This window comes from Lasioglossum baleicum, chromosome 9 (assembly GCF_051020765.1).
Source record: "Lasioglossum baleicum chromosome 9, iyLasBale1, whole genome shotgun sequence".
NCBI classification, from domain to species: Eukaryota; Metazoa; Arthropoda; class Insecta; order Hymenoptera; family Halictidae; genus Lasioglossum; species Lasioglossum baleicum.
In genome coordinates, this window is record NC_134937.1 from 4,679,200 (window position 1) to 4,704,905 (window position 25,706).

The window sequence follows — 25,706 nt, forward strand, 5'->3', positions numbered from 1 at the left end:
TTTTGTACGTTTCTTCAAAATCGGAGCATTTAGCCCGGGTCTCCCTTATAGTTTTCTGCAATGTCGTATAGGATTGTCGCGGCGAAGTAATTCGGAATGAACCAGGAGGTGTCAGCCAAGTCCACTAGGAGCGGAATCCGCCAGCTGGCCGGTTACATAACAAAACAATAATGAATCCGGCCGTGTTCAATCAGCGTGCGGCGATCAGCGTGGCGCGAGCGAGACAATTTCGAGAATCCCGAGGAACTCGCGGAAGCTCTGTCGAGGCAGGGAAACAAAGAAATCGGGGGAGGGACAAAGATAGCCTGAAGAGGAAGCCTGAAGAGGCCTGGCGTCGCTACGGTCGTCGGCCACGAAGAGGTCCGGCAGTGCTGCACCGAGCCTCGCGCTATATCGAGCCGGATTCTTTCTCTCTCACTCCCGTTTGGTCTCGGTTCGGACGTCGTCGACGACGGACCGTTATTTTTCCCTCCTTCCACGACCGATCTTGATCCTCGGTGTCGATCGATGACGGACTTCCGGTTCGCCGACGTCCCGGAACCGACGGGAAACTGGCCAGGAACGGAGTGATCGTCGAGCGAGGCTCGACGTGGAAGAGGAAGAGGAGGAACGACCGACCATGGGCAACACCACCACGAAGAACCACTACTCGAAGAGTCTGGCTGTCGGCAGCGCCTCCAGAAGACCACGCTGGGAGGGATCAGGTTAGACACTGCTTCAGAACTCGTTTCCGTTTGCCCGACCCCGCCAAATATGTCACAGACCGCACCTCCTCGGGGTTCGATCTCAAGGGTCGAGGACATGTCATCTACAATACGCCACCGCGGTCGCCATTTTGATCGGAAGTCGATCCACCACGGGAACACCTCGTGACAGCTATCTTTCCTTTCGGGAACGTGTCGCTGTCGCATGTCGGTGCAAACCGTGATATTAAGCTGATGAGGATCATTCTGCGAGGGAAGCGTCCTGCGTGACTAAGTTTCCGGTAACGGCGACTCGCCGCCGTGCGTGTGACGCGACACGACGCGCGACGGTGCGCTGTGTTTGGGCTGGTTTTGATTGGCTTGCTTCGATAGTGGGATGATCGCTAAAATTAGGCTGCCTCCGCTGACTGATCTGTCAAGATCGCGCAACGTTTGAGTGATCGGTAACGAACCACGCGGGAGTAATTAGCAAGCTGCTTTCGTTCCGTTCGCAGTCACGCCGCGACCGGGTTATTAGTTTTCTCTTGATTAATATGAATTATCGGTCGCTCTGATGAGCTTCAAAAATCTGGGATCGAGAATATCGTTCCCCGAATATTGATGATGAGTCATCGTTACGGTGGTTGAACCTCTGTGGTAGTTTATCTGGAAGCCCTGTATTTATTTACCGTCAAATCGACCGGTAATCCAAAATTAACTCGTACGCCTCGGTGGCGTTTATTTTAATAGTCGATGGCGGGCCTGTTGAAAGGTAGCTGGGATACACGGGAAAATCAAGTGAAAACGTGAGTCTTGCTTTCGGAAAAAAGGAATGACAAATTTTGTTTGAAAATAAGGTGTGTTGTCACCTGTCCGTTGTAAACTAAATCATTTCGCTCAAACCGAGGCATTAATGATTCCAGTAACCTGAAAACTGTTAAATCTGAAACGTAAATAGAAAAATGAAAGCTGCGTTCTTTTTTACGAGAAAGAATGGTGATCGTCTCCGTAAGCATTAAAAGTGATCAGGTGGTTTATAATGCACTCCTATTACTTTATTCAGCTAATGACATTTTGACATCTTCTTCGAATAAAACATTCAAGCTCATTTAGTATGTTTGGCGAAACAAGTAGTAACTCGGACATTCTATCTACTAATTCTACTATTTCGCAAGTGAAAGATTACTGTTCAAATAATGTGGATTTTTATGCATTTATGACAGACATGAGTAGGTGTATTTCAAAACAGGAAAAAGATCACACACAAAAGAGTAACAATATCCATATACTATTTTTAACTTACAAAAATCATTAATGAGAAAAATGAACTTTTACTTAGATCGTATAGCTTGCAGTTAATGATGAATTTTATTTTGCATAAAGATCCGGAGTCTATTTATTAGGTAATGTAGTCATTTAGTGTTCCGCAAACGTGGTGTTAGCCTTTGACGATCACAGTGACGAAAGAAGTGACAAGGGGTTGATCCCAAGGAGTTATGTTCGTAGGGGGTTGCAGGTCAGTATAAACGAGGGCAAACTGTCTGCAATAACGATAGGTATGTTGTACAATTGTATCGGAGACGCGTCGAGCCGGTGTCCGATGTCGGCTAGGAGTCTCGCATAGTTTTCCTACCCTGAGGACTGCACAGCAGTGGCCCTCAGATTGCCAAACGCTTCAAATTTTATTTTGGGAGCGCCACCTGCGAACCTGTGTCGAGAATGTGTGTTCTACGCGTATGTGAGCATCGTTCTGGCACGTGCGAGCTTTCCGTGAACTTATTAACGACCGAACTCATTTATGCCATACTCACCAAACATCAAGCCACCGATGTATTAAAACATAGCGAACCGTTCATTTTTCCCTTCGCCACGTGGACGAAAGAATGGCCGATGTAGGACTGGAAGATACGATTAGCGAAGATAGATAGAAAGATTGTGTTTAAATGTACAAAACGCAGCTGAAACACAGTTGCGAGATATAGGTGGTTGACGGCATGTGGCCAGCTGTTTAAAATAGTAAATTAAATAAATAAATTACTGTAAGTAGGCGAAATGTTGCAGTTCCTGTCGGTTTCTTACCTCGGTGAAATAATGGGTCCCATGGAAATCACCGACACAGATTTCTCCGACACGGTTTTCACCGACAACATTTCATTAATTTTTTATTAATTAATTAATTAATGTGGATTGACTGAAAATCAGTGGAAAAACGAAATATGAAACCGATATAGGATTTTTCTGGTCGTTTTATCGAGCTCTGAATGAGAGATTATAGTAGTACGTATGTACAAGTTACACCATGAAAGTTTCACACAACCGATCGTGTTCCACATTCTTGTTCCATGAAACACTGAAAAGAAGGCGTACATAAATTCTTAAGGGGTCGTTATAAAGAGGAGGAAATATCTTGCAGGAAAATGAATACCGCTCTGCGAAAGTGGAGGCTTCAAACTTTAATAAAATGAGTCCAGGTTTATGGTTGTACTATTTGTTTTTCGGAAATTATCACAATTTTTCGAAAATCGTAAATGGATCCACTTCTTGGATCCACTGTGCTTCTATTTTAAACGAGTCTCTATGACTGTACTGTTTGTTTGTACGAAATGATCACAAGTGAAATATCGACAATTTTTCGAAAATCGGAAATGGAATACTGTTTGGATCCACTGAGCTTCTATTTAAACACTAAACCTACCGAGCTTTAAAAGTAGCCGATACATGATGCCTTATAAAAATAACGAGATTAAATTTATTTGAACTCTGTGCGGTTAATATTGTAAATAATAATATCTCCGCTATTAAATGTATTTATTTAATAATTTACCACGAAAGCATCATTATAATTTCAATAATCGTAAAATAAATAATCTGGGACCGGTCGTGTGACTGGCGGTGATAGATTTAGTGTAAAAAAAAATGAAATCGACTTTGAGCCACGAATCAATGTGGATGACCGATAAAAGTTGCATAAAATCCACAATTCGTTGTGGACAATGTCTTTCTATTCGTGAATTCAGCAACCTTTTTTTTATTCGATGATTGAGCAAACTGTTTTTATTAATCGGTCGAGAGTGTATGAAACACTTTTCAAGTTTTGTGAAAAAGTGCTTTCTGGAGGCAGCATGTGAGGCAAGAAGACATGATTGGTGTCCCGTTTCAGGGCTTCCAGCACCGCCAGGAAAGCCGATTTTAATACCAGGAGCGGACGAATCCCAGCCCGAGGTGGTGGCCATTCGTTGGGAGAGGTCACCGAGTAACGGCGGCTCGGCCATCGTTGGATATCTTGTCGAACACAGACGACTCGGATCCCAGCATTGGGTACGCAGCACGCCAGGGTTATGCACCTTCCCGGAACTGACCTTGAGCGGCCTCGAGCCTGGATGGCGCTACCAATTCAGGGTCAGGGCGCAGAACGCCGTGGGTCTCTCGCGGCCCAGCGAGATCTCGGATCCGCTGACTGTGACCTTGCAAAGGTCCGCCGCATCTCCGCCGTCCTTCGACCTTGAGCTCAAGGACACAATCGTCCTCGAAAATGATCAGGTGCTTATTCCTTCTGATTATTAGATTATAGGGTTTGCACTCCAAATTCACCTGCTTGTCAATCAATTTCAACCTTTTGCAAATCAATTTCACCCTTTTGTAAATTAAGCTCACCATTTTGTTTTATTTATTTAGATTAATTTATAGATTTATTTAGATACACGTGAACGGTGTCATTACTGCTAGGGATTCATAAGACTCAATACCCAATACGATTCAATAAATATATATCTAATTTCATTTTAAAAATTAATTAATCACAAAATGGTTACATCTTTGTAATAAATTAAATTTTGAATTTCTTAACAATAAGAAAAAGATAAAATACTTTATTTGTGGGAGGTTGAAATTGATTTGCAAAAGGGTGTATTTGACTGGCAAAAGGATGAATTTGGAGTGCAAAACGTGTTTTAAAAATGATATGTCTGAATGAATCTGAAAGTATGAACTTTCATCCGTCATTGCCAATGTTTTCGAACTGTGAGATAACTATAAAAAACATCAAAAAGTAGAAATGACCTACAGATTGTGATTAATAGACTGCGGATCTCTGTACGAAATAAAAATTTTCTGCATCGATTGCAAGATACAGAAGTTAATTAAAAATGTATTTATTCTTGCAATAATTTTAACCCTTAGCACTCGAATGGTGACTCTGAGAGATGTCACTTAAATTTGCTGTACCATTATTCAAAATGTTGTTTACATCATTAAATATATCAGTATCTAATCAATAGACTGCGAATCTTTATGCAAAATAAAAATAGTCTGCATCGATTGTAAAAAATAGAAACCAAATTGCATGTTATTTTTCCCTATTAATCAATTTAATGGAGGAGAAATCATATATTGACATTTTCAATTTTAAAAATATTCCAACAATTTTTAATTTCATCTACTCAATTTTGCTATAAATGCATAAAAATCCGCAGTCTACTAATCAATATGTACTAAACATTTAGTTATTGTATGTATAAAGAATGGAAATATTCTATGCCGGAAAAAATGTTTAGTTTAATTTTTTAATAAGTTGAGAAGAATGTTACAACGTTTCCAAATAATTTTAAGTTCTTTACAATTTAAAATTTCACCTCAGTTTTACCATAAATGCTCAAAATCCGCAATCTAATGATTGACATCTGTATGCATTCAACGTTATGTCAAGGTGAAATGACTATCATCATGATACGTGCTCCATATATTCATATAACTTTCATCTAAAACATTTTTTCATTTTTGGTACTTTTGCTGTTGATTGGGAAGCGAGTGACGCGTCTGACCATGACCAACTAATTCTACTTCTTGCGGATGCTAGAACATACAGATTCGTCCAACTTTATAATGCTTTATAATGCTTTAATAATGCAATTATTATGAATAAAACATTTATAATGTAATTGTTATGGACTGTTTTGATCAAGGCATAAGTCTACAGGTTTGTTACACAAAGTGAGCCATTTAACTGTATCACTAAAGCTTATATGAAAACTGTTCATTCTATAAAAAGGCTTTCAAAGAAATGTTGTATGGCATCGCGCAGAAAGTACGGTATAATAATTCGTTTTTGGTGCTTCTTTTCTTCATTAAGATTTGAAGGTAATCTCGAGCAAATTTTAAGTTGAAATTAATTTTTGATTTGCTTTTCTTTGCAGGCTGAATTCGTAGTACGATTTACTGGTTCGCCTCTGCCGAAAATTTCGTGGTTCAAAGATGGTTTCGAAATCTTCAGCAGCAGGCGAACTAGAATCATCACTGACAGCGGGAGAACGGTTCTCCTAATTCATCAAGCCGCGTTGAATGACGAGGGTGAAATCAAATGCACAGCTACCAACAGAGCCGGCCACACTAGTACCAAAGCTAGACTAATTCTGGAAGGTGTGCAAGACATTCCACTTAATTTTCTCTGTTTATTTAATTGTTCATTCCTATATAATAATTCTCTGTTTAATATTTAACCCTGGAGAAACTTCGAGGAACTTACATTCCAAACTTATGAAATATTCGAAGCATATTATTTCTCTCTGTTAAAACTATTTGCGGCTCGTGTCTTCAAGATTAATGTTAAAGAATCGCTTTCAGGTACTAAAAATATTATTAACCCTTTGCACTCCGTTGTCGCCGATAATGCGACATTTGAAATATGAACTCTAAACGTAAAATTTTCATTTTGTTGAAGATTTATAAAATGTTGTTTTAGATAATGTAGCTAAGAAATAAATATTTTGTTTTATTGCAGCAACCGTATTCTTTTTATTACACTTGTAACTAATATAGTGCTGGAGTTGTTGGTGTACTATATGAATCACTAGGCTGGAGTGCAAAGTGTTAATGAAGTTTGTTTAATCTCGAGTTTCAATACTCCAGTTTATATTAATGCAATAAAGAAGCTATATTGAAATTCGTATTTAACTACATTTATAATGTTTTTAACAAATTGATTGTTGATAACGAGAGTAATAATAACAAGCACTGCATTTCGAAGTTCCTACGATTTTATAAAATAAATTAATAGCAACACAATAACACAGACTAATAAGAAGACCGCGGATCTTTATGCAAAATGTCTACGTCGATTCAAAGACACAGAGGCTGCATAAAAATTTCTTTCCTGTTTTAATTATTTTATTGAACTGAAACTAATACTTTGATGTTCTTAAATTTTTTAAATATGTCCACTGCTTTAAATTGTACGTACCAATTTTTGTTATAAATGCATAAAATCCGCAGTCTACTAATAAGCATTTACATTAACACTAAAAATCTAAAGGCGGGTGGACAGCTGAAAAATATTGAAAATGTTTCTAGAACATTGTTAAAAAATCATTTATTGTCGCTTGTGTCCTAAGGTCAGTTTTAAAGAATTATTTTCGTTTCGGTAAAAATTTTATTTTTAGCAAATTTCATTGTGATGATTTGTTAAGAGAACAAGTATTACCCTCTACTACTTTTTAATGCCATCAACAATCCCAATTGTTAAAGTGAAGATGCTTTTGGAAAGTAAGAATATTATTCTGAGAAGAGCGAAAACGAAGTATTTGTGTGATTTTGTTTATTCACTCTCACTTCTTTTAGCAATTTACTTTATTTTGAGATAAATAAAAACAACGCTATCATTACTACTATTCAGCATTAGATTATAAATGTCTCCAAAGTGGCACCATCTAAGTATGTTTAATCGAATTTCTATTTAGTATTAGGTCGTCCCAAAAATTAATGCATTCCACGAATGCACACAATGCAAATTCTAGTTTTTTAAAACCAAAAATGCCTGGCTGTGTAATAAGCAGCTTTAGAAACGTTAACGAACAGACAATCACGTTGTCTCTATATACTCGTGTTATTTAACAATATTAAACGTACACATTAAGAAAGAAACTTTTGGGAAAAAATGTCAGAGAACCTTGAAAGGGGTGGTTCCTTAGGTTATTTGAAGTATCTTTTTCTTTTTCCACTAACCGTACCACGACCGGTCAAATAACCGCTTTCACATTGTTTAATTCTCAATTATTGAAATTGTAAAGATGCTTCCATTAGAAATTATTATTCAATAAATTTCTTGCACGTATTATTATAAAAATTGTGAACAATTTAAATAAACTCAGTCTTGTAATTTTATAAAACAATATATGTACACTACCGTCCATAAGTATTTGACCACTTGGCGGAATCGAATCTAAAAGTTTAAGTAGTGTGTATCCCATACATTTTGTACCCGTTACGGTTAGTGTTGAGGAATTATTAACGATAAATATTGACCAATCAGAGCGCGGCTATAGTGAACGGATTCCGGCACGACGACAGGTCTCACTGAGCGTCGCGTTGCAGTTGGTCGACCCAGAGTCCGTTCACTATAGCCGCGCTCTGATTGGCCTTTGTTTTTCCTTAATCAAACAAACAAGTTTCTTTATTGCATGAAGCGGTCTGATCGATACGCTATTTTTTTTGCTGCGCTTCGGCCGCACGCGGTCTCTGTTTACACGCGCTGCCCTTTTCTACGTTCGGCTCGATCATTGAAGCACAAAAAACTAGTGTCTCTCTACGAACTATGCAAACGAACCTCCCCGAGGCCCTTGCGTCTATCGAATATTTACTTTTTTTTTTGTCGTGTGAAAATGCGTTACTGCATACCCCGGCACCCTGGGAGGAAGCCGGGGTTATGTGGGGCTCCCTCGGGGAGGGGGTCGCCAAGCTAACAAAGCTTGCCGATCCCCTCCCCCACGCCCGCCTAAGCTACAGGGGAAGTACCTGGAGCGAGGGAGGGGTTAACCTCCCCCATCGAATATTTACTGTAACTCTTTAACAAAGCCGAAGCGGAAATTGTCGCTTAGGAAAAAGTTACTTCAAATGGCCTAAGGAACCCCTGTCAAAGTTCTCCGACATTTTTGGGACACCCTGTATTGCAATGTGCAAATTTTCTAACTGAAATTGTCGAGCAGTAGAAGGGAAATTTTGGGGAATCAATTGTCGATCTTTATTGATTTTTTAATTACCCAGCACCTCCAAAAATACGACTTCCACGTCAATACGAGGACGGTCTCCTTTTCGAACAGGATGAGACTATCAGATTGAAGGTGTCGATGGCTGGAAGACCTCCGCCCTCTGTGATGTGGTATCACGATGGGGAATTGATTTCTGATGACAACAGGCACATCTTCGAAACGACGGACAACGAAGCGATTCTAAAGATACCGGATGCCAAGCGCATTGACAGGGGAGAGTACACGGTCAAAGCCATAAATAGACTTGGAGAGGACATATCTTCATTTCTAGTTACAGTCACAGGTTAATATAGTAGCACAATCAATATGGCGATTCGTTGAATGAATATTCTTCCCTGAAACGAAAGGCGCAGCTACTTCTAACGCACTATAAAAATAATTTATTGAAGAATATCATTTCCGATCCGTCTTATGTGTATATCTCACTAAATAACTATACAGTTTCTAATTATTACTAGTCTGCTGATTTTCTGCATTCACAGCAGAAATGAGTATTAAGACATATTATTAGGCAGCGGATTTTATGCATTTGTGACAAAAATGAGTAGGTGTAATTTAAAACAGTAACAACATTAGAAGGATTTGAAAATACTGTTATATTATAGGCAAATATATATGAATTTATTATATGTATTCATATTAATATATATTAGGTTGGGGAAAAAGAAATTCATTATTTTTACGTTATCTCAAGCGGAGAAATGATGGATTTCTGTTTCCCCAACCTAATATAATACTGTTTTCACACGCACAAAACCTATTAAACATATTAAAGATGAAAATTAATATCACTCCAGTTAGTTGCAATTCAGGTAGAAAATTTTTATTTTGCATAAAGATCCGCTGTCTACATATTATTTACAACCTGCTAAAATCATTGAGAAAGCGAATAAATTTCTATTTGATACCTAGTTGTGTTGCGATTGAAGTAGAACATCTTTTTCACAATATAATTATCACAATACAGGTTGATGCATTGTGTATGTGACCACGTATTTTACGAACGCGTAAAATAAGGGCTGGGTAATTGTTTTTAAATAATAATGCAGAGAAATCAGTAGGTACAGCAAAGTCGCGTTTACTGTCCGCGATCGGGTACGCGATCACTATCCTAGATAGGATAGGTAGACACTATGCCTACCCACTCCACTGTCATGCTGTCCTTCTCTACTAAAAGAATGATGTCGGTATGCGATCACTGTCCGTGAAGAACAGAGGCTGTTGGACAGTAAACGCGACTTTACTGTAAAATACCCAGAATGATTTATTGATTTACGATTCAACTGCTGTTTGCTTTTAAAAAATGTATTGAAAAATTCTCAACTATTAATTATGAAATAACACTCGTAAATTTTATATTAAACCTTTTCTATTGTATGATCAAAGAGTAAGGATACAACAAGAGACACTCCGGGCGGTACCTTTGATGTCGCTCGTTCGACTGTCCCTTTAAATTGATTATACAATAAAGTAATTTTGCTTATAATGATTGAAATATATTACAATACATGTTATAAAATATATACGAACATTCAACGATCCTTACCAAATGGACCTTTAAATTGATTGTATGGGTTGTCTCTTTCTAAAAAGTTGTTTTCTTTCTAAGTGTCGTTGTATCCCTATCCCTTTGGAATGATTATAGTCGGCACTTGTATACACAAGTTATCTCATGGATAATGATTATTAGACAGCGGATCTTTATGCAAAATAAAATGTTTATATATCATTTGCATGGAAATGATGCTAAATAACGATTTATTTCTTACCTAACATAATTGTAATCGATCGAAAATAACGTCTTCATCTTTTTACAATTTTCAAATGTTTGTACTGTTTTAAGTTTCACCTACTCATTTTTGTCATAAATGCATAAAATCCGCTGTCTACTGATTATAGTCGGTACTAAATTATGAAAGAGTTAAATAACAACCGGTGTGTAATACGTTAACGTGATTATCTAATGTCGAAATATATTTTCAGATCGACCTGCTGCACCTGGTAAAGCTATGATCACCATGACGTTGGGCAGGTCAGTGACATTATCGTGGAACGAACCAGAAGACGACGGTGGTTGCAAAATTGGAACGTATATCGTTGAGTATTATAGGGTAGGTTACACAAGTGTTACTGTATCGATCTTTGTGAAATGGCATTCTTCTAATAGATGATTGACTATAAATAATTGCTCCTTAGGTTGGCTGGGATGTTTGGTTGAAAGCAACCACCAGTAGGCAGACCAAAGCGACATTATCGGAACTGATCGAGGGGTCGGAGTATAAATTTCGAGTGAAGGCTGAGAATCCTTACGGCATGAGCGAGCCCAGCGAAGAAAGTGATGTGATCTTCATTCCAGATTTAAAAAGAGGGTAAGTTGAGATATCGAAAGCTCATATTTCATCACAGGGAAGACAGTAATCATTGAATTCCACAGAAATTATTCGACTAATTTAGTTTCTCTAATCTGCCCCCCTGTACCACGCTCACCTCCTAGGAGTAGGGACTTTTAGTATGTTTACCTCCTAAGTAGTCCAAACAAAGTCCCAAAGTTAAAAATTGTGTTCCGTCCATTTCCCTCTACACCCCTCTTATGAGCATTCATTGACTGGACTATTGTTGCTTCTAATGCTCATGAAAAGTTTGTTTATGAACAGAAATAAAGTTGACAACCATGACATTAGTGTTGAAAGCACTGTCCCAGCTTATACGGTGTTCCAACCTTTGCGACAGTCCCTTACGCAGATCCAGTATCTTGTAATAAATGCGGATAATGTTTATTTTCCATAAAAATCAGCAGTCTACTTATTACTTTAAGATTTTAATGATGATGCTTTTCTCTCTTCGAAAACAGTATAGTGTCGCCTTCCATGGGCGGGAAGTCGCAAAGTCAGCGAGAAATCAGATCACGCGAGAAACGGGAGGTGAGCTTTGCTGTGCCAACTCAGAGAACCAGAAGCTTGACGAGAGAGGAAGGTCGTGCGAGAGATGAAGATGACGAAGGACGTTTTGGTCCAAGCAGTCGATCCGCATCAGCTCAAAGACTCAGCAGATCATCCAGAGCGGACAGCAGAGTCACATTTGCTCTAGACACGATGGACAAGCCAGAGACACCAGTGCCTCCGGCCAGATCGAGGGATCATTCCAATTCAAAGCACGATAGTCGGTCCGAGATTTACGTAGATCGTTCTAATATTAGTAAAGACGTACCGAATACCGAGGCAAGTTACCACTATACCGACGCATTCCTTTTCGAAGTATTAACCCTTAGTTAATATATTAACTTAATATTGTTTAATATTGTCTACATTATTAGATATGTGGGTATCTAATCAATTATTAAGCATTTAAGTACTGTATGAGGTATTATATCAATTTCGTATGCACCAAATTTAAAAAACCATTGAGAATGAAAATATTCTAGGTCGGAAGAAATGTTTAATTTTCGTGTTAAAATAGCTTCGAGTGCAAAGGGTTAATTTGACTGATTTTATTAGATTTGTTTTCTTAATTACACGTTAAATGGATTCGTCAAAATTTAATCACTGAGTCGTTTAACCCTCGTACGTTCCCCAGGGTGAAAATTCATCCATTCACTATTTTTATGTACTGTTGAATGGTTGATCACTTTCTGACCGCGTGCTGCGACATGTATTTCGTTAAAATGTGACATTTAAAATGAAACACAATTTATTGATTTAAAATGTAGAACAAAAGTAGATGAATTATTATTATTCCAGTCTCTTGTATGCAATTATTTTTGAATTTTGAGCTCATAAAAAACAAATTCATCAATGTGCGATATGTCGACCTTCACGTGACCTTCAACTGAAAACTGAAATTATTATGTTGATAATAATAACAATATTTTAAACAGATCCTAACTCGAGGAATAGATAGTGTAGCAACCACGCCGACCATGACAGTGTCGCCACCCATCATGGACGAGTCCCTCAAACGATCAACCTTCAGAGAGTCTCGATCGCGGTCAGTTTCCGTATCAAGAGAGCGTAGTATGTCTCCGCTATCGATGCCGAAAATTCACGAAGAAGAAAGTTCTATGCAGTCTACGCCTCCTATTCGTCCTTCATTGAGTTTGACCCTGAAAAAGCAGCAAGCGATAGTCGATGAACCAGAACCGCCGTTCATGAAGACCCACTCCTTCGACGAAAAACCAAGTTCACCGATGACTCCGAGAGAGGATGACGAATCTGTACTGCATGGAAGCTCGGAGTTCATGTTGGTTTTGTACCCTGATGATCAAGACAGGAAACTTCTGGATATCAATGGTACACCGAAGATTTTAGGTAAAGCAATATTAATTCAAAATCATTTTTATAATGTAAATCGACTGATTTTGAAACTCAATATTATTTGCATAGAGCATTCCCATTCAAAATTTCGATGCGACCGTAAATAACCGATTTTAAGAAAAACTTTCGGTATGGTAATGTTAATTCAAAATTATTTTTATTGTTTAAATCGACTCAATATTATTTATACCCAGCACATTTGAACTCAAAATTTTTAGATAGATGCGACCATAAATACTTGATTTAAAAAAGAACTCTGGGTAAAGTAATGTTAATTCGAAATCATTTTTATAATCTAAATCGGCTGATTTTGTTACTCAATATTATTTACATTCAGGATGCGACCATAAATACTTGATTTTAAAAAGAACTTTGGGTAAAGTAATGTTAATTCGAAATCATTTTTATAATCTAGTCAATTTTCTGGATTTTAAACCTTATAATAGCAGAAAAACACTTGATTATATTTCACATGTGTATGCAGCAATAATCCAGAGCTGGATTATATTTGACAAAGTAGATACTCTTTTTGTTTATTAATAAAGTAGTACAAATTCAAAACTGTGCAACGTTAGAAAATTTGAAAAAAGAAAAAGTGCATTTAACTTCCGCTTTTTACCATTGACTTGAACTGTTTTTATTTTGCCTAAAGATCTCGTGATAATCATTCTGAAACAAATCGTGATTGTCAGCAGCAATAAATACTTTCACAACGATTGATCAGTCCATGACATCGCTTCTAAAATGTCCACAGAAGCAAGGCAGGCTACATCCGAAGACGTAGAGGATATAGAAGACCTTATTCCACCACCGATGTCGCTATCATTACCAGAGCTCTTCAGCGTGGAGCATCAAGTGGTAGAGACTCTTCGAGAAGCAGTCAGCTCCACGGAATTGCTTCACGAACGGGCAATGGAGCGATTCTACCGTGCAGTGGCAGCTGAAGAGGCCTCCGAGGTAGCAAAAAGAAAAACTCAGGTCGAAAGGAAAACGGGCGAATTGGCATCAACGATAGACGAAAAGATAGAAGCGGGCATCGACAATCAAGACGCGCGGCGATCGTCTATCTTGCGCAGACTGTCAAACCCTGGAGTAGCTGCGCAGAACCTGATCAGCTGGCAAGCGAAGAAGAATCGTCGGAGATCAAGTGAAGGTCAACCGGAGACTCTCAAGTCACCGTTGAAACTGACAACCCCGAGTTTGCTACCCGCCGTGGAGGCTAGGTCTGATCCAAATCTGCCTAGCGATTCCGAGGCTCCAACAAGTGGTTGGGGGTTGGACAAGGAGGAGTACGCTGCAACGCAGCTGCGCAGGTGGCACGAGGCCAACGTGCCATTGGTTGCTGAAAAAGAAGAAGAGAAATCGATGCCCTGGCAGGTTGAGACCAACGAGGAAGCTTCGCGCAACCAAGGGGTGGTTGCACAGGCTCGACCAATCGCGGAGACGAAATCAGAGCAAGAGGAGCAGGAAAATGAGGAGTTAGAGAGTGTCGAGACCTCTGAGGAGTCGTCCGAGGAAGTTAGCAGCGCGGACAGCGAAGACTTGAAGCTGCTGAAAGCCAGGATCCTTGCCAGACAGGTGCTAGAGGAGGAAGACACGTACCATCCGCGAGGGAGACCTGTTCCTCATATGGAACCCGAGCCTCTATCGATCCCTACCCATAAGATACCAATTTTAGACGTGACACCACCCACACCGACCCTATCAGGCCCCGCATCGCCGACCAACATGGTTCCTAAATCAATCCTCAAGAAGCCCAAAGAGGATCAACCGATCCCTGTCAACAGCTTCGGCAGACCCATCCCTCCTGAGAAACCCATTCGGAAAGTCCCACCCGTTCAACCTGTTCACCCGGTGATGACGCAGGAAGAGGACATCGGCGATGTACAACCAACTGCCGAAACGCTGAAAACTCCGGTTCTGTCTGAATCCGATACTGATAGTATGATGTCGGCTGGAGAAGCGGCGAAAACTCGGCGGATTCAAGCGAAGATGCGATCGACCACTTCCGAAGAAGAGATAGACGAAGAGGACATCGAAGCACGAATGGCGGTTGTTAATCACTACACGGAGATCGTCAGGGAGCACTCCAGTCGTTTCAATTACAGGAGCTCTGAGGAGAGGAAGTATGGCGACAGTCTAGCTAGTTCTCGAAGGTCATCCTTCTCCGAGGAACAGGATAAGAGTCACTTGAACAAGGACCGAGCGGAGTCGATTAAGAGCGGAGTGGTGAAGAAAGAGAAGATCGATAAATCAGCGAAGCAAGACGACCAAAAGCCCAGAAGAACAGCTCGCTCCCGAGGAACAACTCCTGCGAGAGACACCAAACCTGTTAGACCCACTCGACCTGCGTCTAGAAACGAGTCCCCAGCACCAAGATCGAGGAACGTGTCTGTTGAAAGAGGCGGTGCATCTTCAAGGTCTTCCTCGAAGACTAGAGTCCGTCGTGCTCCCTCTCAAGATAGAAAACCTGTGTCTAGGACTGGGTCCGAAGACCGACGATTATCTAGAGAAACATCCGTCGACGATGAACCTCGTAGGTCCAGGAAGCCGTCACACTCGAGGTCTAGTTCTAGAGATAGGATTAGACCAGAGACACCTGTGAAGATGAAGATGGAGAGGCTGCAGAAGGCGCTAGGAAGCAAGAAGTACAGAGCTACCAGGCGTGACTCGGGCGTTGAGAAAGAGTACCCTCAGAGTAGAATGAATGATGAACAGCTGGCGTTAGAGGCCCAGAAGAATGTTAGGTTCACCGTCGGCTTTCTCACTGATCTGATCCTGCTGATGGCCGCTGTCTATGTTTACCTGTTCAAGAAAGAAACCCTGGCGATCCCGTTCATAGCGCTCCTCTTGTACAGAAGAATTCAGCACGAGATACGGGGGCGAGTCTCGCGCGGCTGGTGGTGGTCCAAACAAAAACAATGACATTTCTCGCGGTTATTCCGAGATTCAGAGGTTCTTCGCTATCTGCTCGGGATCGAGGACATCTGCGACGATAGATCGATGAACCTTAGGATTCTTCACACACGGTTCCGGAAATAATGGTTAACACTTCAGGGACGATTCTACGTTTCTTTCTAATGTTGTAATCCGTGGGTGATTTAAACTACAGATATTTTGTACAGGATGAGCCGCGTTACTTACACCACCCCCTTTTGTCGCCAAAGTTCATACACAACTATCTTGAACTTCAAGATAGAATTTGTCTTGCATTGACCCTCCGACAACGGTGGCTGGGACCTTTTCGACCCACTGTATAAAAATCATCTTTTAAGTACTCTGTTTCTGGCGATTAAATCAAATGAACAACTGTTATGTTAGAAACAAAAGAAAGACCAACAATATAATATTAGAAGTATCTCCAAAAATATTTTTAGAAGAATTGATAAACGATGCAGTAAATACTCCTAAACATAATCAACTATACAGTTGCAAGAATGGTCCAATGTCTGAGGGTTAATAATCTGATCATGTGTGATTTTGAAACATTTGTCCGAGTCAGTACGGTGTTCGCGTCGTCCCTGAAGAGTTAATAATGCTTATACAATGTATTTTGTAACAAGCAGTACAATCCGAAAAAAATGGTCCCATGTCACAAACTCAGTCAAACAATAACATTTTCTCGTACGAGGTTAACTATGTATTTTCAATCCTTGTACAGGGTGCAATGAAATTATACAGGGAGTCCCACGTAACACTTTTCACGATTTTTCTAGTACTTGCGATAATCCGACAAAAAGATATTTTAAACAAAAGTTGATCAGTTTTTGATTGTCTATACATTGCAATAAAAAGAGTTCGAAAATTTCATTTGGTTATTGTCGAGATTACTTTCACTTTTTTAAATGGCCCTTCAAGGTCATGGTATATTAGGTCCTTGAATTCGTCTTAATACGGGCTATAATACTGTCACGTCAAAAATACAAAGTGCTATTTAAAAAATGAAGGTAACCTTGACAATAATAAAAAAAATTTCGAACTTCTTTTAAACTGATAAACTTTTGTCGAAAAATATTTTTTTGAAAGTTCGTAGCGCTTTCAAATTAAGAACCGAAGATAAAATTAGGGTACTTGTTCATATGTTTATTCAATAACACGAGAAGTTACCTCGAAAATGGCAAAAAACAATAGAACAGAATGGAAAATATGTTATTCAAAAAATCTCTCTATAAATAAATATCTAAATTTTATAGCTTTCAATTTTAATTTACAAACTCTACGAACTTTCGTTCCAACCCAATACTTGCAAAATCGTGAAAAGTGTTACGTGGGACACCCGGTATATCGTGACCTACCATAGCGTGATTCTACACTTTCGGTTTGGTGGAAATTGATGGAAGAAAGCTGCTGCAAAATTAATTTCACGCTCAAAAGAACAATAATCTTTTTTATTGCGTCTTATTCTACTTATTACAAAGCTAGAAAGTTCAAAAGAAACCACGGGTCAAAACTGAACCGTTCTCTAAAAAAATTATGATGAAGTCTTTTCTTTATCAAACTTTATTTATATTATATTTTCGAAATATATTATATTTCGACATTGAACTTCAAGGTCAAAATTAATTTTGCGGCACTTTCCTTACTTCAATTAGAATCAAACCGAAGGTGTAGAATCTCGTTGTGATGTAGATCTGAAATTTTGAAATTACCGCACAAATACATGTTTGTTCAGTTTCCTACAGAGATTTGCGACGTTTGCGATCCTATTATAATTACGAACTATTATGCGAATTAAGTCCATTGTGGTTATAGAGCACTAGTATCCAGCAAAACATTCAAAACTCTGTTAATTGTCGAACGATCTAGGAAACGCGAGAAGTTTGAATTATTAAGGATAATTTTGGACGCTTATTTTGAATATTTTTTTAATGAGGGTATTATTTTTTTTTTTTGACTATCGGATCAATTGTATAAAATATTTTGGAAACTTCGTAACGGTTTTAGTGCATTCGAAAAGTTTATTGGAAAGTAGCGAAAGTTTCAGTTTTATGAATAAACTACTACGACAATGAATGCGAGATAACAATAGTAGCAATAGCTTCGTGAGCTAATTGTTCGCAGCCAATTCTTGTACTTCATTCAGGAACCATACCAAACGAGTACCAAAGAAGATAGCATAATATATGTGTACGTGTCAAGAGAGTAACTATATCGACAGTTGCATACTATTATAAATTATTGTTATTTATTCTTATTTATTATGAATATTCTTACTGTCTTTACTCGTAATAAATATTTGCAAAATTCTGTTGAATTTAAATTATGCATGTGTTTTATTTCTTGGTACCAGCCTTTATAGTAACTTTGCGTCATACTTCTAACTTGCAATTATCCTGATCAAAGTATCGTTAGTGCGTAGAGATTATGTTCCAATTAAATTTTCATTTTGCAGTCTTTATTGCAAGTCTTTATTATTATTTATTAATTAATGACTAGCCTCTTATTTAATTTTCAACTATTCAAAGTCAACAAATGTTGGTAACATATAATATTTCAAATATTGTGTAACAAACATTCGATTTTATTTTAAATCGTGTATACAAATTTTTGAATTGGAACATTTTTCAAAAAAGTGTTAAAAGTAGTATTTTATTCGAACAATACTAAAAATTATCCATCTTTATTTTGATTTAATATTCTTGTTCATCTCTGTGTCTATGAAAAAGTAACCTAAACGACAGAAACTTCTTACATTATACATTTTTTCATGCAAATAACTGTATTTAAACCAAAGATGCAATAAGTGGGATGCAAATTTGTACATATTCTTATGACAAACATGAATGTGATTTATCTAATGTCTTTATATTTTCAATACACATTGAAATTATCTTTCAACAATCATACTCGAGATTTTCATGAATTATTAACTGCCAGGGACCAAGAAATTTATGAAGACTTCGGAGACCACATAACAAAAACTAAGCACGAGTGCATTAAGGCACAAGTATAAATAACTTGGATCACATCAATAGATCTAACTTAATGTCTGCATAGGCAACTTGTAAAGAACATTGTGTAATAATTAACACGTTCTCGCACACGTTTTTTCTAGATCGGTCTCAGAAAGACACTTTTTTAAAGTGATCCTCTGTTGCCACCTGAAATTAGATGAAAAGACAATGCGTATAAAAATATAGCTATTAGATTAAAAAAAAGTTATGACAGTTATTCGCATCATTTATTTATCAGGACTACAAACAACATGTCATCGAAAAAACGGCTATATTTACAACCGTCATTTACGGAACTGTGTTAAACAATAAACGTTCCCAACATGAACACTCAACAAGGTAAGAGGCATCTGTTCGTTCCGCGAATCCTGACCACGACAACCATTCTAGCTGTGGCCAACGATCACACGATCATGCTGAAACCATCCCTAACATTCCGGTCGAGCGTAATATATTATTAAAGATTGCTAGCCTTATGGAAGATCGTGTCACTCGAATACTACGGTGTTTTCTTACGCCCTCTAGGATGTATTCTGGCTGGAGTAAAAAACAGAAGGCCATCGACATGATCTCGTCGGAGCAGAAGGCTACTGAGGAGATTCTCGTCGGTGAGAAGGCAAATCGTCACGGAACCATATTGGTCATCATGAATTGTTACATTCTGTACCAAGCAGATATTTCAGACGATGTTGGTTTCAATATTAAAAGCAAAACTCAAGGACAAAAAAAATTCCTAGAAATATATTATTCAAGCATAATTTTTAGGAAAATCAACAGTTCCTATTTTAAATTTTATATGAGACACCACAATTTGTAATTTCAAAATATTTATTGTTATTCTCAAAATATATATACCTATTGTGTCTTCCATAACATTTTGCTATTTCACCTTCCTTCAAAACAAAATATATGTATTACTAGTTTTCCCCTGCCACGCGTTGCTGTGGCTCAGTGTTTTTTAAAAGTATGCGTTTACCTGACAGATGTAAAATTGCTAAACATTAAATAAGGAAAAAACACGAACTAAAAAACAAAGAAATAACTTAATAATTTAGAAATACTAACCAAATATTTCAATTCAAACGCAGATCAATCTACTCAGCTGAATTCTAATGCAATGAGAAACTTACAGAACAAATCACTCCGAATAGATCAATTTTTCTATTTTTATATATTTCACGATATAATTTGAAGCAGAATACTACTGAGATGATTCTCGTCGTGACGTATTGGTGATAATGCAAATCAACACGAAACCGTATCGGTTATTATACATCAGTGTTTTTGCAAACGCGCCACATTCACATAACTTGAAGTAAGCAGTTAGCGTTGTAACCGGTGCAAAAAGTCGTCAAAACTCTTGAACGAATGGACTTTTTCGCATGCTGATTTCGCATAAACCTTCCCGAAGAAACGCGGCGTCTAATGGCTGAAGCCCCAGCTTTCTACGTTCAGTCGTTACGGAGATGACCGATTACAAACAAACGGACAATTACATTTTTATTTGTATAGATAATTATTCTGTTTTGTCGTCAATATGATGACGAGTTACAACAAAGTGGATAGCGCGAAAAAAATTCCTCGTGCTCAAATACCTATGCATACCAATTTTCATAGCGGTAGGTTCAACGGTATAGAAATTGATGTATTGCAGCGCCATCTACAGCGATGAGTTACAACAAATTGAACAGCGTAAAAACCTTCTATATGAAAAAATACATATATGTGCCAAGTTTCATGTTGATCGGTCAAACAGTTTCGAAGTCTATTAATCATATATATACAAACATCCATTTTTATATATTAAAGATTCAAACTGCTACCCCGGGCGTGAACACTATCATATATTCTCTGGTTCTATTTAGGTAAAGAGTGCGGAACCACCGACACCGACGAAATAGTATCTCGTCGGCGATAGTATTATAAGGCAATTACAGAATGGGTAATGTGAGCATTCTATACTATATCATTCTTCTTCTACTTGACGAGTATCTCGACGGTGATAGAACTTTTTGCGATGTGGTATTTCAGATCACTGTAAGTTCCACGTTATCCCCGCGCCCGGTTACTGGTCCCGCTGAATAGCACAGAGGCTGGCAGTCTTTAATAGTATCTCGTCGGTGGCACAGCGCACAGCAATTCGATTGCTCTTGGTAGTAGATGGACGAAATTATTTTTCTTAACTAATATGGAGTTCTAATTGTTAAAAATTGTTATTTTATTGAAAATGTCAGTAACAAATAGTGATATTTGAAATTTGTGCGAAGATAAATTCCTTATTAAAAATTACACAACTTTGCTTCAAGCTGTAATAGTTTCTCAGAAATAAATATTGATGGTAAAATATATGTCTCTCAGATGCGTTTTTTTAAACATTAATTTCGACCCGATTTGCAACGTTTTGCAGGTACAGACTGCGATTAAACACAAGTAAAAAGTCAGAACTTTTCATATATTTAAGTGGAGCATATACTTTTTCATTAACAAACTTTTACTAAAAATGGATTAATTGACTGCTTAACTTATGTACAAAAATATAAAAAAGTTATTGGTGATTTAGGAACATTAAGACTCAAACTTATATTGTAAGATTTAAGGTTTAAGTAATTTCAATATTTAATTTCATTCGAACAAATGTTCCTAGATAGAGAAACGTTTATATACGTATATATAAACGTATAAAATAACTTTTTAAATAAAAATTTAATAGAATTAATGATTTAATTAAAATATTAATCTAACGTTACATTCGTAATCAGCGACCCAAAAAAACCTTAGTACTCGAAAGATTTTTAGTGTTCTTCTATTGTTTTTAACGCTTGGCCAACTTTTGGGCATTTTTCCACACTGTGATCCGATGCTCGAAAATAAAAACCATTGGCGCGCGAAGTTACATCAGGATATGGGATAGAGCCGGGCGAAAGAAAGAGGGAAGAGGGTGTCAGAAAAGAGCGCCGTTAATCGGGGAGAAAGACAGAAAGTGGGCGAAAGAGGAAGAAGAGGCGTAGAGTAGCACAGATTGTGATTGTGGATACGCCGCATGTACGCATTTCGTTCAAACGACGAAGTCGATAGTGCCGCAGCTTTGAGATCAACGTAGATCTTCTTATTGGACCCCATACAAGTATTTAGTAATCCAAACTGCCCACTAGAAAATTAAAATGTAGTCGGAACGTGTGTAAGTCGCAGGTAAAACTACCAATAAAGCTTCTCTTACCGCTTCGGAACAGCTAAATCCTGATTTGGAACGACTGTGCGTCGGGACTGAGATGCATCCGATGTTCGAAGATAAAAAGCATAGGCGCGCAAAGTTACATCAGGATATTCGATAGGTATTCGATCAGGTATTCGAACTGGCCACTAGAAAATTAGATAGAGCCGGGCCGAAGAAAGAGGGAAGAGGATGATAGGGAAGAGACACGTTAATCAGGGAAAAGATAGAAAGAGAACCAATGTGGCAGAAGAGGTATGTGTGGGTTTCTTGAAACTCAATACAAGTAGTAACTCGAACTGGCCACTAGAAAATTAGAATGTAGTCGAAACGTGTGTAAGTCGCAGGTAAAGCTTCCAATAAAGTTTCTCGTACCGCTTCGGAACAGCTAAATCCTGATTTGTAACCACTGTGCGTCGCGATTGAGATGCGTCCGATGCCCGAAGATAAAAATCATTGACGCGAAGTTACATCAGGATATGAAATAGAGCCTGGCCAAAGAAAGAGGAAAGAGGGTGACAGGGAAGAGAGCTATGTTAATCGTGGAGAAAGGTAGAAAGAGGACCAATGTGGAAGAAGAGGCATGTGTGGGTTTCTTGAAACCGACGAAGCTCAACGTAGATCTTATTGGACCCAATACAAGTAGTAATTCGAACTGGCCACTAGAAAATTAGAATGTAGTCGGAACGTCTGTAAGTCGCAGGTAAAGCTTCCAATAAAGTTTCTCGTACCGCTTCGGAACAGCTAAATCCTGATTTGGAACCACTGTGCGTCGGGATTGAGATGCGTCCGATGCCCGAAGATAAAAAGCATTGGCGCGCGAAGTTACATCAGGGTATGGGATAGAGCCGGGCCAAAGAAAGAGGGAAGAGGGTGACAGGGAAGAGCCGCGTTCGCCGTGGAGAAAGATAGAAAGAGGGAGAAAGAGGAAGAGAAGAGGCGTAGGAGAGCGCACGTCGTGTTCGTGGACACGGCGCATGTGCGCGTTTCGTTAAAACGACGAAGCCGAGAGTGCCGTGTCGAGACGATTTTAGACCGGAGCAGGGCCTCCTGCCGTCAGATTTCGTGGCGCAGGGTGTGCTGTGCCACGGGTCAGGAGTAGAAGAGGTCGCCGGAAGAGGAAGATCGCCGGTCAAGAGAAAGAGGCACCGGGGAAAACGCGGTGTGCCGCAAAAACCAACGTGACACACGCAGCTCTGGATTAGGCTCCCTCCCCTGAAGAACAAACGAATCCGCACCAATCTGCACGAATCTGCAACGGTCCCGGGGAGAGTAATGTCCATGCGTGGAGAAGTCGGTCTTCGTATCATCTGACGAGATGACCTTAACAGGTAAGCGCGCGCTCTCTCTTTCTCTCTCTCTCTCGCTTACTCTCTCTCTCTGCCTTGGAACGCGATCGAACGCCGGTCACCGGCCACTTTGTACCGAGATCATGCAAACGGCGCAACGATCATCATGATCGCGAACCGCGCACACGCACCTGAAGCGCGGACGATCGACACGCGAACGCACAGATATCAAAACGCGATGGATGTAACTAAAGTTAACTTCTTTTATTGCTAGATTGCGGATTTTCATGCGAAATAAAGATTATTCGAATCGATCGCGAGAGACACGAATTCTCATGGTCGGGGCCGCCGTCACGGATACGCGACGTCCGACGATCTTGCAAAAGCTGGCCTCGCTTACTACTTGACTGCAGATTCTTATGCGAAATAAACACTTTTTGAGACGATCGCGAGAAGCACCAATTAACATGTTCGCGACTAGATGCAATAGGTGAGAAAAGTATTCGGACATCCTTTAAAAACAAATAAGTTTTTGGAAATAGAACGTAACTTGAGGTTGAGGCTTGAGTTTGTGGCTTGTTAAATAATTTGTACATAATTTCTTTTCAAAATTGCTATTGGTCGGAAGTCAGTTTACTTGAATATTTTCCGTTCACAGACCGAGTCGATTAACTGTTCGAGTTTTTTTAACGTTTTCCATTCTAAATAAATTTGTTTAATAATTCTCGTTTACCTTTGTGTTCGTTATTCTTCAATCTCGTGTAGAACTCTCTGTTATTAATATATAAAGTAAAAACAATTGAATTGAATATTTATTTGTCACGTGTATGTATGTAACAACACAATAAACGCAAAACACGTTCAATGCAAAAACGGTGTAAGTAAAACAAGGTGACTACTGAACATTGAGAGTAAAGAAGTTGATTCTAATTTGAAAAATTACTTTTGAATCAAGCATTCCTATGAGAAGAAAAAATAAATGGGATCAATTGACTTGCACAACTTTCCCATTAAACAGCTCAAACGCTAACGGTTCGGAAAACCTTCAACAGTAATGGCATAAGTTTCAAAGTTCATAGTGCTTTAGGGTTAAACCGTAGGATTTGTACGATCTGAAAGAGTTTAAGAAGTAAACTTGAAAATTAGTCTTTTACTACAATCTTTTAAGTAAATCACATGAGGATCCACGATGTGTGAGAATGTTACAAAAATCGTTGGTATGATCAACTTTGTTTATATTTTGTTTTATTTCTTATGGGTTTGGCGTGGCACTTAACGTATTAATAATTCGTATAACGTATAAATAGTTTTATTAAATCTATTAAAAATCAATATTATTATATATTATTATAAAGAAATATTAAATCAATCGTCAACCAACAAGTCATCCCAAAAAACGTAAGCTAGTAATTTCGTTATGTAATTATTAATGCAAAAGGAAGCTTAAAAATCTTATTTTGGAAAATCATCCCAGAACTTCCTTTTTTTGTAAAGAATTAATTAAATTCGTCCAATACCTTCGCAGTTTTGGATTTTACCGATTCAGTGTCACCATAAATGCATGAAGTCCGCAGTCTACTCATTGCACTGAAGCTTTTAGGACCACGAGAAGTATCGATAATTCATTCAAAGATGAGAAAAATGTGAACCTCTTTATTTCGCGAGAACTTCCAAATACTTTCGTCGCGAAACGAGTAAAATCTTCGCAATAGTTTCATTAATATTAAAACGAAGAAAGGTATCTTTAAGTAAGAACGATTGTGAGATGATTATAAACACAGTTTCGAAACCGGAGGACCTATGGAAACCGATTCGTTAATCAGACTAACCACCATGTTCAGTTTTTAATGTATTTATTTATCGGAATGCCGGCGAGCGACATGCGCGTGCGCGTGCGCGTGCGGAATTCCGATCGCGCCGATTCACGGTGGTCTCAAATCAGTATTTAGCAGCTCAGTATCAATGTAAGTAACTTCTTTCGAAGTTTAAGCGTCATTAGGTACAGTCAATCCAAAAAGTGTTACAACGCTAAATATCCAATTTGCGAAAAACCTTCGATATTTAAACCGTGGTCATTTCTTTGAAACAATTAGTACAACAACAAATCTGATTTCATTTTAAAGTTCGAGACTTCTACTTTCATAGACTATCGTTGATTTATGTATATAAGACAGTGTTATTATTTATTTATTTATTTTAAATAGTTGTCCTTCGAAAATG

General features: G+C 38.5%; 2 protein-coding genes across 7 annotated transcripts in view; both read left to right on the plus strand.

Annotated features, from left to right (window-relative positions):
* The first annotated feature begins 227 nt into the window (after nucleotides 1-227).
* LOC143212160 (uncharacterized) lies at nucleotides 228-18,277 on the plus strand. Of its 2 annotated transcripts, none has more exons than XM_076430617.1 (9): nucleotides 228-704; nucleotides 3,844-4,223; nucleotides 5,876-6,098; nucleotides 8,718-9,005; nucleotides 10,706-10,833; nucleotides 10,919-11,091; nucleotides 11,574-11,940; nucleotides 12,597-13,026; nucleotides 13,790-18,277. In XM_076430617.1, the coding sequence occupies exons 1-9, from the start codon at nucleotides 620-622 to the stop codon at nucleotides 15,955-15,957; spliced, it is 4,242 nt and encodes a 1,413-aa protein (XP_076286732.1). In that variant the 5' UTR covers nucleotides 228-619; the 3' UTR covers nucleotides 15,958-18,277. The 2 variants fall into 2 exon arrangements, with proteins under 2 accessions (XP_076286732.1, XP_076286729.1); XM_076430614.1 differs by having other exon boundaries at nucleotides 231-704; nucleotides 13,787-18,277.
* A 4,977-nt stretch (nucleotides 18,278-23,254) lies between these two features.
* The window catches only part of LOC143212159 (uncharacterized), a 119,557-nt gene continuing 117,105 nt past the window's right edge, over nucleotides 23,255-25,706 (plus strand). For all 5 annotated transcript variants that reach the window (XM_076430608.1, XM_076430609.1, XM_076430611.1 and 2 more), the window contains exon 1: nucleotides 23,255-23,528. In XM_076430608.1, coding sequence (XP_076286723.1) covers nucleotides 23,516-23,528 — 13 coding nt within the window. In that variant the 5' untranslated portion in view covers nucleotides 23,255-23,515. The remainder of the gene's footprint in view (nucleotides 23,529-25,706) is intronic.